The sequence below is a fragment of the Melozone crissalis genome, unplaced genomic scaffold (genome assembly GCF_028551555.1).
Source record: "Melozone crissalis strain CALT ecotype California unplaced genomic scaffold, PUWL_Pcris_2 ptg000036l_1, whole genome shotgun sequence".
Classification (NCBI taxonomy): Eukaryota; Metazoa; Chordata; class Aves; order Passeriformes; family Passerellidae; genus Melozone; species Melozone crissalis.
The window spans coordinates 11,085,347-11,102,807 of record NW_026535814.1 but is presented as its reverse complement, the minus strand read 5'-3'; the positions used below and the strand labels follow the sequence as shown (position 1 = coordinate 11,102,807).

The window sequence follows — 17,461 nt, the reverse complement described above, 5'->3', positions numbered from 1 at the left end:
CCTCCAAGTCAATAAAGACAAGCACAAAAAACACCAAGGAATCTGATGGCTAGGTAGGGCAATGTACCCGGGATGCAAATTATCTCACTCTGTGGAGATAATGCTTTAAGACCTCATTACAGATGCTCAGAAAACTCTGAGAAATCCAACATACCTTCAAACAGCTCATTGGTTATGAGAAAGTGGTTTTGGTGTGTAATCTCTGTGACTTTGACTCATCTGCAGAAAGTAGGTAGAGCTGACTAATAATGTCAGACACATAATACCATTTCACAGTATCTGCTTAAAAATTGCTACTACCATCTGGCCACCCCTAAATATTTACCAAGAGTTTAAAATCTTTTACAAGTGAAATGAAAGCTTGTGTTTGTTAGAATATTAAAAACTGATCTTCCCCCTTCTCTTTGCTGATTGGGAGCATTTAAAACCAGTCATAGAGTCTTTTTTCTCTGCTTTAGATATTACTGGTGCCTGCTGAAAAGAATAGAGAAACTCCAACAAAGAAGTTAATTCTTAACTTTTCCTTCTTCCTCAGTTTTAATCACCATCAAGTATGTGTGTGTCAGCTTTATAGTTTGGAATCCTTAACAACTGAGAAGAATTTAAAGTAAATTGACAAGAAATGCCAAACAAAGCAGTTTTTCACGAGTTACTGTGGTGTTGCTGAAGAGCCAGTTCCTTTAAGAAGTTTAAAAGTACTTTACTGCAAAATAGAAAGAAAACTCTTGCGACATTTTAAATCTTGATAAACTGCAGCATAAGAGAGACTCCTCATGAAACTGAGATGGAAGTACATGTAGAGTGGACCAGAAAGGGTCCTTAAAACATTCTTCAGTTCTGCAAATACATGTACTTTTTTGCATTTCTATATTAGGATACTGTCTTTCTCTCGGACCAGCACACTGCTGGTGTTTGGAGACTATGGCCTCTCAATACCAGCAGTCTTGAAAACCCTTGCAATTCTTTGTGGATCCATATGGGATACACTCTTATGTCTTTTTGCATGCTGTGATTTTTCTTGTAAGGCCTATGGCTGAGTATGGAGAGACTTCTTGAGACTTACCCAGTCCTAGATTCCAGAATCTTTGAATTCATTCTAATAGCTTCTAAGATAAAATTACAGAGAGGACACCTCAGTCAAAAGAGATGATTCCTCAATCAGGATGACGTTAGGAGAAGATTTCAGATCAGCGAGGTGGAGTATAAGGAGTAATGCATAACACTTTTCTTTGCCTACTGACAGTGCTGTCCTTGTACCTCCCATGTACTTTACTTGTTTGACTTTGTTCGGCCAATAAGTTTACTGTTTAGTCTAAATTCACTTCCTCAGCTCACTTTATAGGCAAAGGGAGAAGATAAATACTTTCCAAAGACTTACTGGCCCCATCCACTCTCAAAATCTATTTAAAGGTTAATTGTTCTTTTTCTCTCCACTTAGATTTACAGAGCATTTTGTTGGTAAAAATATTTAGGCTGTAACTGGTAAAATATGATCTGATAAAAATATCAGGCACAGCAAATTTCTCTTTATGGACTTTATGAAAAGTAAAGCAAATCAACTAGGAATTTTAAAAAATATTGGAATAAATGTCCATACTGAACTCATGAAATCATACAAAAATCTCTACTACCTTATACATTGTCTGTATATGGCATTAACATACTGTAGATTAAGAATTTTCTGTAAGGAATGCCTACAACAGTCTTGCAAATATTCAGAATCACTTAAACATCCATAATTCACTTACTAAATATATCATATTTGCTTTCTTCTTCAGTCTCAAGCACTAAAGACAATCATTATGAAGATACTATAAAGATAATAAAGATCTAATTTTTGATGTCTTTTACAGTGTCATGAAATACATCATCTAGGCAACTGCATGAGTTCATTTTAACAAGAAGGAAATTGCTATATTAAGAAAAGAAAACCACGGCGGGGGGGGGGGGGGGGGGGGGCATGAGAAAAACAGATAGAATGGAATGACATAAAATGCAGGCATATTTTGTAAATTCTCATATCTCTTGTAAAGAAACAGTTCCTGAGGACTTAGGCTTCTTAACATTTATATTTTCTTAAGGAGAGGTAAGCTCCGAGACTGAGTTACATCAATATGAAGAAGATTACTTATTTACATACACCCTTCAATGAAAATGAAAGAATGAAAATAAAAATGTTAAAACTAATGCTCTTAAAAAAACATGATATGTTCTCTTGTATCTAAATGGACATTTGTATGCTGATATTTAAAACTGACCTCTTCCTGTCCAAAACCCATAAGGCCTATTATTCTTCCATTTTTGTAAAAAGGAGCTCCAGGGACAGTCATGAGTGGGACTGAATGTCTGAAGGTGGAGAGTGACTTGGATACCAGTAACTGAAATCTGTGCAAACTAAAACCCTGTGGCTCTGAGAAGACACTAAAATAAGCAGAAGAGCTAGAAGTCATTTTAAAAAGTGCTTAAAAAGGGATTGTTAAAACTGTTGTTACAAACTGGAATAAATGAGGCACAGATGCTTAGACTGAAAAGACAAAAAAAACCCAACACCTCACACATTTCAGAATATCTTTGGTGGCTGCGATCTGAATATTTGTATCAGAAGTTTCTGCAAATCAAAATAAATATATAACTCGTATATCTGTTTGGTATTGCGTTCTATCAGGAGGATAACCAAGATGGTGAAGGGCGTTTAGGGAAGCTGCATGAGGAGCAGCTGAGGTCACTTGGCTTGTTGTCCCTGGAGAAGAAGAGACTGAGGGGACACCTCACAGGGGTCTTCAGCTTCCTCATGAGGGGAAGAGGAGCAGAAACTGATCTTTTCTCTGTGGTGACCAGTGACAGCACCCAAGAGAATGGGCTGAAGTTGTTTCAGGGGAGATTTAGGCTGGATATTAGGAAAAGGTTCTTCCCCAGAGGGTGGTTGGGCGCTGGAACAGCTTCCCAGGGCAGTGGTCACAGCATTATCCAGCTCAAGAAGCATTTGGATAATGCTCTCAGACACATGGTGTGACTCTGGGGGCATGCTGTGCAGGGCCAGGAGTTGGACTTAATGATCCTTAAGGGTCCATTCCAATTCAGAATATTCTATGATTCTGTGATAAAGGGGAATTTTTTTTTTTCCTTAGGGGAACAGTACTTATGGCTGTTACTGTTCATTTCTTGATTCTTGATGAAGAGTTGTTGAAAGGAATGTTTATAATATAAGGACAGTATGTTACCTAGCTGCAGAGGGAAACAAATCCTGTGAGCAACAACTCTAAGTTGCCTGATGTAGTCCATCTGTTGAAAAATCACCTAATTAGAAGCTCCTGTATCCCCTGTGGCAGTTTGACAAGAGCAGTGAATTTGCTCCAGAAATATGACTTGTCTTTTGCTGAGATATAAGAGCTTTTAGGTCTAACAGCTCTTTCTGTCTTATTGTCTGGAGATGTGACTGTATCCCTGTTGTGAGTTGCATTAAAAGAAGTGTTAAGGCATTAATATCCTATTTTACTGGCATTTTTCTCTCTGAGAAATCTACATTTTTGCTATGAAGAATGCTGGCAGAACTGGTGTGTAATGTTGTCCTGCAGATTTCCTAGTTGAGCTAGTTGTTACAATCAAGGAACATGTTTTAAATAAAGTTAACCATGACATAATAAATATCTTCATAAAGACGTTGTGCTGTAGACTTTTAGTAACAAGCTAGTCACTGATGTGAATGGACTCATTCTTCACTTACTCAAGGTAAAATCAGTATCTCAACATCCCTAGTAATTTCTACTGAAATATACTGAAAAAGCATTTAGATAATGATTGATAATATAAAATTTCTTAAACCTGAAGCTTTTGTCAAGAGTATTCCATGGCTATAAATATGTGTTGATACTTTAGCTGGGAAAATCTTACATTTTAACAGTAATAAATCAAAATACTAAAAGGAATTACCTGACTTCTACTTGAAAAGAGGTATCTGTATCAGATAAAAGTTATAGTCAACATTAAAAAAAGGTACAATTTTCATTACTTTAAGCATTCATTTCATTACTTTAAGCAAATACCCTGAAAGGATTACACATTTCCAGCAAAACCTCCACTTACCAGATCCAGTGCTGCTCACTTGACTTAGTTCTTCATCATCTTCATCATCACTATCACAGTTTAATGGCTGAAAAGCTGTTTCTGGCTCTGTGTCTCCCTGATGAGCATCTGGCTTTTGCTCAGCAAAGCTCCGCAAGGCCACAAGGCGATGATGTATTGCTGCATAAAGGTGTTCAGTGTCTTTTGAGCTTGCCTGCAGAACATAAAATGTATACAGTGCAAAACAACTGAGAAAAATGTCTATTTTAAAACATTCATTTAAAAGTATTGAAAGAGTTGTACTTTGTCCTTTCTAATCAAAACAATCAGCTTAAGATCCACACTTAATAATTAACATCGAAATATTAACTACAAATAATGTGAAGTTCTTTTATGTGGTCTGAGCTTTATATGCTGCTGTTGATTATTTTCTCTATAGTTACAAGAAACATAAGCTTAAAAATTACTTTCCCTGGAGAACAGATCAGTTTTTATGGAGTATTTGATATTTGGATGATTCCTGAGCTTGATTCTAGAAGTAGGAAAGTCCTGACATATTAATATATACAGTCTCCAGGTAGATACTGTAGGGATGGATAACAAGCCTCTTCAGTGTCTGTAGAAGCAGGTTCCTGCAACCCTTGCCACACCCATACAGCTCTCATTTATTGTGACTTCCTCATAGATGTCTATTTTTACTGCCCAGTAGTGCCAATACAAATTTACGGAATGTAAATTACACTCTTTATGAAAACAGTGCAGTACACCTGGAAATCAGGACATTTGTAATTCTCACATGCAGACCAGCAGTCCAGCACAGCCATAGTCAATGTTAAGTCTTAAGTTAAGTCAATCCCTGTTAAGAAGTGACAGATTTACAGTACTTGCATAAACACTGCATGGTGCTTTGCTTGTGTATGATATGTGACACTTCCTGGAAATGATGATTTATTTGTCTTTCCCAGCAAGCTGAATCCTTCCTAGAAAGATCTGCTGGGGAAACCATAAACATCCTTAGACTCATGTGGATGTTCTCACTTTCCAACTAGGGACATATGGGCTATCTATTTGCAAATAAGTCCAGCACATTTCCTTCTCCAATTTAGCCCTTGCTGGATAAAATCAGGATTCCCAGGACATCCTTGGGTCTTACACAAGGTGATGTTGGAACTCTGTATTCTTCTCAACTGAGAAATGGAGGTCCTGCCCTGGTTGGATTTATTGCAAGTGCTATGTTGAGAACTATGGCAGAAAGCTGCTGCCTTCTACCAGAGTAATTTACAAAATGTTAACTACTTGTGAAGAAATTGTAAGTGTATTGCTTTCATTAAAGAAGAGCCATTTCTGCACATTATTGGAACAATATCCATTCCATTGGTGGTAGGTGAACCAGAGTCTGGAAACGTCTGTCTTAAGGCCAGATCATATCATCACACCTGTTTTTTGATTCTAATGCATTCCATAATAAAAGTCATGTAACATCTAAGCTGAGCACAGTTTGATAAAGCATGAAGGCCATTTGCTAAAACCAGCCTTCAACAACCCTTCAGAATTCTACATGAAGTGGGGTTTTGGGTGCAGCTGTTGTCTCCTACTCACCTGAGTTAGAAATACTTTAACAGAATGGTCCTCTTGATCTGTGGCAGTGAAGCACAGGCTCTTTCTGTTTGCTCTTTTTATAACCATTTGTTCCCACAGTTGGGTGTTGAGAATCAGTCTCAAGCTACCTTGATTTCGCATAACTAAAATAAGAAGGTTAATATGATAAGATATGCTGCAGCTGTTTTCTCCAGCACTTGTATACAACTAATATTTTCAAAAATTATTCTTTTTGATTTGGTATAAAATCCTGATATAGTGAGATTTTTACTTTTTTAGTATCCAAATATAGTACTTTGTTTCAATATGTCTGGCACACAAAGGAAGTAATCTGCTGAAACTGTGCAATACAGTACAAAAGAGTGACAGCACATTAAAAACAACATTCCAGAAGAGTCTTGAAACAGTGCTGCTGAAAAAGCAGAACCAACAAAGAGCAAACTGTTAGCCTGGTGACTGGGCTGAAGACACAGTACATCAGAGAAGTACACAGAGAAGTACCTCAGAGAACCTAACAATGTACGTGAGCCCAGTTCCTCAGTCTGGAACACACAGAACTTTATCACGTAAAAAGATTCTTAGCAACTTGACTTAAATACAACAATCTTCTCAGATTTAAATGTTCTGAAATAAACTCTCGCCAACAATAATACAAGTTATTTGATGTTTTCTGTATGGGATATTTCTTTATTTAACTCGTACTTAGCCTTGACTGTAACATTCCATGCTTATTGCTAGAAGTGTCATTAAGCCTCAGGGATCCTCTGCCTCTTTCAGTCCAGCTTAAAGAAAGCTTATTAAATACAAAAAGCTTGCAGTTAATCTGAAAGAGAAATACATAATGAAAACTGCCAGCTAACGCTAGTTTTATTGGCTCTAAAATAACAACTTTACATTTACAACTTTATGGTTGTAAAACTTTTGATATGGCTTTTAATACATCCATGTATTACACGGCATGTGCAGAAAGGTACACAGATATATCTATACATAGATATATAGATGTATCACCTTTACTACTTAAAATGAAAGGGCTGTTAGATCTGTGAACTCTTTTCTCACCATAGAAAACATTCAGCATGAGTCCCAGTTTACTTTTTCAATTATTTCATCTTTATTAACTCTTTGTCTGTTGAGAAAGTTGCTGAGGCCCTTCAGTTTTGCTGCTGCTGTGTTTTTAAGGGTAGCAGCAGTCTGTGATATCCACCAGCATAGCTAAATTTGCTGCAAAAGTTGTACAACCTTACTTCCTCACTCTTCACAAATGTTATGCAACAGGATACCAGTACTGCTAGAAGAGTACTGCTCCCAAGATAGTAAAACTTTTGTGTTCTGCTAAGACAGAAAAATTAATCAAAAATAAAATAATGTTAAGATTTTTTAAATCATAATTGCTATTTTCTGAGAAAATAATATTTTGAAGACAAAGAATAACAAGATATGCTCAGCCAGGTTGGAAAGATAATTGCTATTTTAGCTGAACTATAAAACAAATTACTTTTACAACACATTGCTTTTTTTCCCTAAAAAATCTTTTTCATAAACCCCATCTTTACTGAAATCACTTCCAGTTCTAAGGTTGTGATTACAGCTATTATACTATGTAGATGCTTATAAAATACCACTGAAATAGTAACTTACTAAAAGAGACTACAAAATGAACAAATATAGTATGAAAAAGAACATACCAACTTACAGAAAAATGGGTTAGCTGAGGCATAGCTTAAAAAAAGGCAAAAATTTAAAACATAAATTGAAGTTATTTTCAGATTGCTGCATCTGCAGCTGATCTAGATATTCTTTTCAACAACTAAACTACTCGTCAAGGTTTTATGAAATACACACCTGCAATACATTTTGTTCTGCTTCTTCTCCAGTTATAACTTCAACTTTATCTAACAGGATTTTCTCCACTGGCTTGGAAACACAAGCAGCTGCTGATTCAATTAGTGTTGCATTCTTCAACAAACGTCTTTCTGCAGGAAAAAAAAAAGAAATTCTTTCTGTACAGGGAGTATTTTGGGAATATTTTTAGGATAACAAAACTAGTACAGGTCACACAGGATGTGACCTCAGTAATACCTGCGGTATCTGACATTGTTTAGTGTTATTACTAAGTTTTTGGCCAAAGGAACAAACATTAGAGGAAAAGGCAGGAATACAAAATACCTCACTAAAAAGGCTTTTACAGAATTGAACAGGGCTGTTTATAGTTGCAGAGGTTTGTCCCAAGGGACAAATAGGAACAATCAGAAACAAGGCCTAAATATTTAGAAGCTGATTTTCCAAATTAAACTCATCTGATATATTGTTATGCCAAGTATACATATCCAAATATTCAGAATAATAACACATTTATAATGAATATTTAACAGGAACAGAGAAGGACAATATTTGAAAGGAACAACTTTCTGTATCCTTGTATAATCTATACACATGTTCTGAGGGCTTTATATTTAGAATTTTTTTACTTATAAGAATGCTTACACAAATCATAGGATCTAATACATCTGTTAGTAAAGAGGAGGGCAGAATTTATCAAGAAGGCTCACAACAGGGGCCTGCTGGGGACTCCCTCACAGCCTACGTTTGCATGCCTTGCTTAGTAGAAATCTCACACCAGAGTCACAAACAAACCCTGAAATCTGTCTATGTAGACCTTTCAGTCCCACAGTTGTAATCCAAAATAACAAAGTAATTGATATGAGAATTTGAAAAATGCAAGCAGCAGACAGCCTAAAATTTTAATTCAACAATGTCCACAAAGGTCTCTGCATTTTTCTTCAAACAATAAATAATAATCTGTACTAAATAATAATATTCTGTAGTATTTTCTTGAGTAATTCAGATCATGCTTTCTGAAGTTAGTCCAGTTCACATGTCATAAAACAAACTCTGCCTGCTTTCTGAAAATAGATTTTGGCACATACTCTAAGCATAGTCATGACTGGATATCTTGAGAATAGATGAAAATTATTGACCACCACTCATTTGACATCCTCTAAAATACAGTGAGATATAACAATAAAGCCAACTGTGCTTGTTTGCTGAGTATGCTTACTTGTTTGCGGCCTGACATGAGAAGATCTTGTGGACATGGACGTTATTTCTCCTTTGTGTAAATCAGCTTCATTGCACAGCTTGGGATGCTTCTCAGGACTCTGGAAAAACACAGGGGAAATAAGAATTCTTATTTTAAAAAATGGCTATGTTAATTTATATCAAATAGAACATTGAATAATGATAGCATGCTAGGCTGAAGGCAACCAATTTTAATAGCTTTAGAGTAAAAGTAGCCCACATGATACAATTTCAGTCTCTAGAGGAAGTAATACTACTATCATAGAATCAGAACACCTTTCTTTCTTCGAGAAGAATAACTTCTTTGTGTGGATCGTGGATGAGTATTTAAATCCATTGAAGAAATTAGGTGTTAAGGTACTGGTTCATTTCCAGTTCAGGCCCATAAGTTCCCAGAAGAGTAGTAGAAAATGCCCAGACACCACAAACGTAACTTCAGAAGACTTAAAAATTTCTATCACCTTCAGTTTTGCAGATAAATTTTCTTAGTCATGTCTAAATAAATTCTTGTGGCTCCTGACAATGCTCAGTGTCTCAACTCATACCTTATAAAAAATCTTGGCCAGAAGACATACCCCAAACCTATGGTTGCCAAGCTTTTTACCTGCCAGATAAGCATACAGTTTTCATCCTACTTCAACTGAAAACTGAATTTCAAATCTCTTTTCAATGGTGCAGTCCTCAGCTTCAGAACCACTTTTTTGTCCCAGAGCCCTTCAGGGCATAAGCTGCCTCACAAGCATGCACATTATGCTTTAACATGGACACTCTCTGAGGTGTCCACTTTTTCCTTCACACTTTTTTATCACAGAATCACAGGATGGTTTAGGTTGAAAGATACCTTAAAAAATCATCTGGTTCCAGCTTCTCTGCCATGGGAAGGAACACCTTTAATTAGACCAGGTTGCTCAGAGCCCCATCCAGCTCGGCCTTGGATGGTCATCCTGGATGACCTCCAGGGATGGGGCCTCCACAGCATTTCTAGGCATATGTTTTACAGTGATCTCACCCGCTCAAAGAGAAGAATTTCTTCCTAATAGCAAACCCAAACCTACTGTCCTTCAGTTTGAAGCCATTTCCCCTTGTCCTGTCACTCCTGTGAACAGTCTCCCTTCAGCTTTCTTGTCGGCTTCCCTTCAGGAAGGGAACCCATCCAACCTCTTACAGTTACTATGGAAGTTATTTGAGCAGTAGGAACCACCACAATGTTTTATCTTATGTTGTGGGTGTTCCACTTCACATGGAAGAGATAAAAAACTCTTTTTCAAGTAAAAATCCAGAAGTGCATATTGGTAAGCATTAGTAATTAAAGAACCTGTCTAGGGTGGTGAAGATAGGAATGCCTACTCCTCCAGCAGCACATCCTTAGATATTTTCTCCTCACGAGACATTGGAACCATAATTACTCACATCTTTAAAAGAAGGACGACCTAAAAAGAACCAATATCTGAAAAAGTAATCGCACTCTTAAGTACACTAACCTTGATAAAAAGTCTGCCAGCATGTGCAGATGCAACCAAAACTCTTTCAACCATGTTTTCCCCAAACACAAAATCTGAATTGCTGCTGTTTTGTACACTTCTTTCTTTAAGCAACTGACTTCTGTGGGGACAAAATAACATAAGAATGTGATTTAGAAGCACTTTAAAGATTCACCACATTTAAAGCACTTTAAAGATTCACCACACCTAACATTAAAGAAAAACTAAAGAGTAATCACCTAAGTAATCAGATAAATTCTTTAAGAGAATTTGAGAATATTCTCTATGGAAAATTTCACAAAAGGAACAGAGTATCGCAGTGAATTTCATTAAGATTATTGAGGCCATTCCTTAGGACGAAAGAACAAGCAGTAAAACAGCATGCCACTTCTCCTCAGGGAAGTGTCTTACTCCAGAAATTTTAATGAGTTGCTTTAGTTTCCTTTTGCTTCTCCAAAGGACTACCAACAATTAACACCTATCCTTTCAAGTTCTCCACTTCTGTGCAGAATAATGTAAACTTTGGTGCCTTACAGGCATTCCTTCATCATCCTCATGTTTTGGAAGTGCAGGAAGGCAATGTATTCACATACACACACAAATACTGAAAAAATGTATAGATTTGATAGCAGAATGCTTAAGATGAGGTGTGAGTAAAAGAGGAGGGAAAAGTGTTTCCATTTTTCAATTACCTGTTCCAGAGATATATGTAAGATGAGAAGCGAACTCAATACTTGCAATCCTTTGGTACTGGCCAACTATATTTTAGAGATTACATTCAAGAATATTCTATACAAGTAGAATTGTGATTGGACTTGCTAATTACATAGCCAATTTAAATTAATAGGGTTCTTTTTCTTGCAAAAGTCACTAGAAAAATCCTTGTAAACTCCTTTATGTGGAAGTTGTTCCTGCTGCTGGTTTGGTTTTGGTTTTGATTTGTTTGGTTTTGTTCTTTTTATGAAGGGGTTGTACATTGTTTGTGCTTTCTGTAGACCTCAATCCTGCACGTCCTACTGGCATAGGCAAAACCATGCAAGTTATTTTCACTTTCTGTTCCAGAAGGATGACTTGGCAGAAAGGCAGCCTGATACTGTGTCACAAGTGGTGCATTCTTCAGCACCACTTACTTCTGTTTCACAGTATTTATCACCCTTGGGAGGGCTTAACATAACATATGTCATGTACAGGATATTCCTGTTAATTAGCTGGGTTTGTTGGCAGAACTTTGATGATTTCCTCTAAAATAGTTTCTCTGTTCACAACTACAGCGTGCTTAAAACCTCTTCAAGGATGAAGGGCTCACCGAGTACTACCTCTCTCCATCTTTTTTAATGAGAAAAATACTCCTTAGCATTCTTATGCTTGATGTGTTGCTAAGACAACACATTTGCTAGGAGCAAAACAGAGAAATCAGTAAATACTTGTTTTTTCAGCCTTTAAAGCTTCTATGCATGTTCTGGGCCATGAACAGGAAATCTGAAGTGTGTTAATGAGTTTTTTATTCTTAAACACATTCCTCACTAAAATTCACTGGAATGTGACCAATTTCCATACTGACATTTCAGCTGCTACTTCTAGGTTGTTCCAATAGCAGCTTAAGGACAGCACTGCAAAAGAGCTAAAAAAAACAAGAATTAGAGGCTTATTTCTAAGAAAAAATGTAGGAAATTGTTTTGATTATATTCAGAAATGTAAGAAAAATTAATCAATGCAATCAGTTCTCTTTTAAGAGAAAGTCAACTGGAAGTGCCAGCCTTAAAATGTTATTAAAACCTCAATAGCCTTATGTTGCTGTATGGCAAGAACAAAGTGTTCTTGCCAGGGATGCATTGTCAGGGATGCAAAGTGTTCTTGCCCCAGGGATGGCATTTGTCATGGAGATACAACACACAGTCGCTGGTATCATGGAATGATCACTAACAACGAACAATTGGAGGAGAAATATGGATCAAGTACTCAGATGGGATTATGAGAGGAATGATTCAGGTACTGGCCTTCTCAGAGTGTCCAAAAAGGTCTGAGTAGCTGCCAGTTCCAGTGCTGGCCTCAAACCCTTTCAGTTATATAAGCAAATCCTTGTGCAAAGTTGAGTTGATGTGAGTGCAAGCCTGTATTTTCCCACTGTTGTATTTCTGTCACTTGTGACACAAGTTTTCCAAGCTTTTCATCAGCATCAACAAACTGGAATTTTGTCCTTTGCACTTTATTATTATAGTCACCCCAGGAAATGAAAATTAGTGGTTTCATGGAACACGGACAGCTGCAGCAACTGCAAGGGGATAACAAGGTATTTTCACTCGCCTCTCCACAGAATCATATAACGGATAGATGAAGATGTGGAAGAGGAGCAAAAGTGAGAGAGAGCAAAGCAATCTCTGCATTTTATTTTATAAATAAAACCTAAAAAGTTGTTTTCTTAGCAATGAGGTCTGGCTGCAATGTTCACTTACTGTTCAGCATGTATACAGAGTTTAATAATGTAATTTGCTTCTTACTGATGAGAAAACAGCAATGCCAGAAAGATTTTACCTAAGTATTTTACAGCATCAGTCACTTAATATGGATCAGAAGAATGGCACTTACATCCATCTGCAATCTCAGAATAGCAGTAGGCACCTGGTAGTATTTAAATTAGTTTTCAACTGTCAAAGGAACCAACATTTACCATGATTGTGATAGAACTACTGTTGTGATATTCTAGAATTCATGAGGCCCAAACACCCCAAGCATGGTGTTTGTGAAAAAAAAAAAAAAGACAAGGGAAAGAAATACCACAAGTACCTTTAAGTTAACTTGTTGGCACCGAATCACTGCGTTGCATTTCTCTACTTCACAGGAGAAAATCACTCACCAATCTTTTCCTAGATATTATGCAGCTGACAGAAGGTAAATAAATTTAAATTTAAAGTACCAACAGCAGCTGATTTAGCTTTTCTTACGTGCATTACCATCATTCAGATTCTCCTAAAAACCCAGTGTGCTCTGTGGCTTCATGTTGTCCCCAGAGGGCATCACAACAGCACTAAATGTAATACAAAAGGTTAGTTCTTCCAAAATCACAGCAAGCGTCTGCCCTCTAATGATTCTAATGGTTCTTTTTTTTTGATAGGAATTAAGAATCTATGTTGTTCGTGCATCTAAACTCCCTTGCCTCCTAAGAACCCTGGTATTGTGCATCACAACCTTTATCTGTGGTCCATCTAGCCCTGGCACAGACTCTTTTGCAATTTACATATTCTATGCTCTCCTTGGGTAGGAGAGGGAATTAGGCAGCATTAGAAATCTATTATCTGTGGCCCTAGCAATTTTGAAAAGTCCTTCTCTCATCAAAAGTGATACCAGGTGTATTCCTGATGCTCACAATTTCCAGGTAAAAAACCCTCATCAAGATCAGCAAGCAGTATTAATACATGAGACAACCAGAGACCTAGAGTTCTCATGAGTCAGTCCTCAGAGAGAGGTAATAGCCCACTTTTGCACCAGTATGGCTTCTTCTCAGTGCTGGCCTTGAACCCTTTCTGTTTCCCAAGCAAAACCTTGTGCAAAGCTGAACACATGACCAGAAGCCAGTGTTTTCCCAGCACCATATTTCTGTCACATATGACACAAGTTTTCCAGCTTTTAGTTAGAATCTGATTAATCTCCAAGAATGGCGCTCTTTCCATCACATACAGTGTCAAGAGGATGGGGAAACAACCTACTCCAAGGACATCAGCCTCCTCACACAAATTCTGAAGTCTGTGCTGCACAAAAAGGCCAGCCTATCACAGTCACCACAAACAGCTTCTCGTGCCAGAAGTTCTGCTTTGTGAATGAAAGTAGAGCATCAATTGCAGCTTTCACCTGGTATTCCAAATCAATCCTGTTTTTTTTCCTTTATGCTTCTTGTGTCCAATATACTGAAATATATGGGTTATTCCTCAAAAGAATGAAATTTCCTGAGTTTCTATGTACCCTTTTTTTGAGATGCAGCAGACATGCAGTCAGAAGAGAGATGGCAAACCAGAATAGTTTCTGGCTTGGTTGCTAGTGAGAAACCACCTGTCCCACAGAGATTAACTGCAGTTAGGAGTCCATTTTTTTATGGCATATGAAGCTCATATGAATGGACACAAATCCTGGCACTGCACACAAACACCAGAGAGCCTGTGTGGGTGCAGATTGCATGGGCTTAGTATCATGTTAGACATGGATGATGAAAGGGCATGCCACCAGCCAAGTGACAAGATGATGTAGAAACATAATAAACAAAAACTTACTGTGTTTTTTGAGAGCTGGAAAGACTCATGGTAATAGATGACCCCATTGCTGTTTTGGAATTTACTGAATTCTCAGTGGATGAATAAGAGCTGTCTTCAGATAGCTAGGCATAGTAAAATCAAATTGATTAATTACAGCTAGTATATTTTCTACTATTAACAGGTCTGCTAGAATCCAGAGTCACTAAGGTATAAGGATACACAGACAGATACAGATATGGATAATAGATGATGTAGTTGGCAGAGCTTCCTCCAGCTGGGTACTAAACCAGTGCCCTCAATTAAAATACTAAAATCTCACTTTCTAAATAAACAAAATCCAAAACACCCAAAGCTGATTTTCCCGCAGAACCCTGATATCAGAAAGATAAGACAGCCTGTAGAGAAGAGATAATTTTCCAAACACAGTCAGCATGAGTTTAACATTTCATATCATGTTAGTGATACAGTAATTCCACTGAAACTTACATGGGAACTTTCTTGAAAATAATGCATTCTTAAATGCATGATTAATTAACTGCATAATTAAGTAATTAAATAATTGCTTTAATACAGCACTGGTTTGTTTGGTGTTTGGTTTTGATTGTTTTGAGTGTTTATGTTTGGTAGGTTTTTTTCCTTAATTTAAGTTCCAGTAAAATTATTTTTCTTTTTACCTGAACACATGCTTCTTTCTTAGTCATTAGAGATACTACAGGAATTTCAGGACAGGTCAGGGCTTGTGGGGGCTGTAAAGTGGCAGGTCTAATGACATTCCACAATTGACTTGGTGACAAGGATCCTTGCAAAATACAAAGACAAAATATTTAAACATATACTTTTTCTTCACATCTAATTCATACCTATATGTCTTGCCTCTTAACTGAAACTTTCAAAACATTTTAAAATAATATTTACTGTTGTTTATTTGCTTCATATTCTGAAAAATTGTAATGGTTTCTAAAATTCACTTCACAACTCTGAAGTGAAACCAATGTGTTATGTTATCAGGATAAAAAAGTAATGTGTTATATACATAAATATTCTATTTGTACTTACAAAATATATTTGTATTTATATATTTAAGTATATCTTTATACTTATATTTATTGCTTTGTTTTAGATATGTCTTCTGGCATTTCAGATTTAATTCTGCATCCTCAGATGCCAAAAGGTTTCTCCATTGCCTCCTCCAGGAGCAGAAGTAAAATGTGAAATGTGAAATTTCACTATGGAAGGTTACATTCAGTCCACTCAGGAAATAAGTAGTCAGAGCAGATGGTCAGACCAGAGTTCATAGGACATTTACACTGTCAAACAATAAGTCATGAACTGCATAAAGATACCTAGCTATCATTCAGTATGGAAAAGAGCTGTTCTTTTTTTGTATTCATATTTTTGTGGAGCTACAGTGAAAAATTATTACAATGACAGTTACCTTCTCTTGGACTTTTGATGAAGTCAGGATTTCTTTGAAGAAGAGCTGAGGTCATGAATATGTTATTCTTCTTCACTACAGAAAAGGAATTTAAAATTAAATAATGAGTACATCCAAATTTTAACCATTAATTAATATTTCTGTATCCACTCCCTCTTTTGGTAGTACCTGAGCAATATTCCAGCATATTCATCTGGAAAAGATTGCCAAAATAAGTGTTACTGTCTCAGTTTTTACAGGTGGGCAGACTTTGGCACAAGAAAACACCAGATGTTTCTTGGCTATGTCATAGTCTTTTGGATGTTAATGAATGTTTTTAATGGAAAATCTTTCTTCATCTTTTAAAACTGGTGTTCCGGTTTTGTAGAAACATTGAACGCTATCTGGTCAAGTTTTGGGCATTTTTAAGATGATTAAGTGAGGCCCAAATACATAGAAATAAATAAATAGCAAATAAATGTACCCTGCCCTGCTCTGCGAGAAGAGTTAGTAGAACAATGGCAGTGCACTATTGATGCTTTCACCGTTTTAATAAAGATATCAAACACCAGTGAGAAGGTGATGGCAACCATGCTGTAAAAGCCTAGGAGGTAAGGGGGATAATTTGTATGTCACTGATATCCAAATAGCTGTGGAGCCAACCAAGGACTTCTGGTAGTAACCCACTGTGAGAAAGTGCAGGATGTGGCTGCAGAGGGTACCTACACAGGTAGGGCAGCACTTTTCCAGGACAACCATAAGCACAGCACAGCACAGCACAGCAGGAATGAGGCCAAGATGTGGACATGGGCTGTAGGGCCATCCAGACCACCCCAAGGCTTCTGACCCATTTCCAGAAAGAATGAACTGCACATGAGAACTGATTGCATAAAAAAAGAGAAACTCATCTCTAGGGTGAGGAAACCATTCTACATAAAGGTACCCTGTGAAGCCCAGGTGTGTGCCCCAGGATCCTGGACATGCCTTCAGCCAGATCAGTGCTGATACTGGAACCAGGACTGATAATCTCTCTTTCTCTCTTTCTTGCTTTCTCTCTTCTCCTCTTTAATCCTCTTTAAATCTCTCTCTTCCCTTTCACCTTAACCCTTCATCCAAAACCCATCATGTGGTTACAATAAGAGATCACGACTTATACCAGTTTTCATGCTTAGCGTGTAATTTACCAGTAAAACTTTTTAAGCTTTTGCAGAACCTCTGACTTCTGTCATTCCTTTCCACTGTGAACACCCAAGATTTGTAAATCTTGGGTGCTGCCTTCCCCTTAAGGGTGTGATGCCACACATGTACCATGTCATGTAGAATGGCACAACTGATACCATACATACAATCACCACTTTTTCATTGCAAAAGTGTGTTTTGCTGCTCTTAAAATGCTGGGGACTCTTAACATTGTTTAGAAATCCTCTATGCCAGTGTCTGTCAAGAACCTTTCTCTGGTAACAGACATAGGCTAGGATTTGAAACCACTCCATCTTTCCTGTTAGTGCTAAGAGAGGGAGGATATTCCCTGGATCCCTGGTTAGGTGGAAGACAGGCTCCTAGGACAGAAAGTTATATTC

The 17,461-nt window shown here is 37.2% G+C and overlaps 1 protein-coding gene across 1 annotated transcript in view; it reads right to left on the bottom strand.

Moving 5' to 3' along the window:
* RANBP3L (RAN binding protein 3 like) overlaps nt 1-17,461 on the bottom strand; it is a 56,344-nt gene that overhangs the window by 7,447 nt on the left and 31,436 nt on the right. The window contains exons 8-17 of the mRNA XM_054283255.1: nt 15,903-15,977; nt 15,142-15,266; nt 14,486-14,589; nt 10,224-10,344; nt 8,723-8,822; nt 7,507-7,637; nt 6,364-6,484; nt 5,662-5,804; nt 4,080-4,276; nt 1,064-1,132 (exon numbers count right to left, since the gene is read on the bottom strand). Coding sequence (XP_054139230.1) covers nt 1,064-1,132; nt 4,080-4,276; nt 5,662-5,804; nt 6,364-6,484; nt 7,507-7,637; nt 8,723-8,822; nt 10,224-10,344; nt 14,486-14,589; nt 15,142-15,266; nt 15,903-15,977 — 1,186 coding nt within the window. The remainder of the gene's footprint in view (nt 1-1,063; nt 1,133-4,079; nt 4,277-5,661; nt 5,805-6,363; nt 6,485-7,506; nt 7,638-8,722; nt 8,823-10,223; nt 10,345-14,485; nt 14,590-15,141; nt 15,267-15,902; nt 15,978-17,461) is intronic.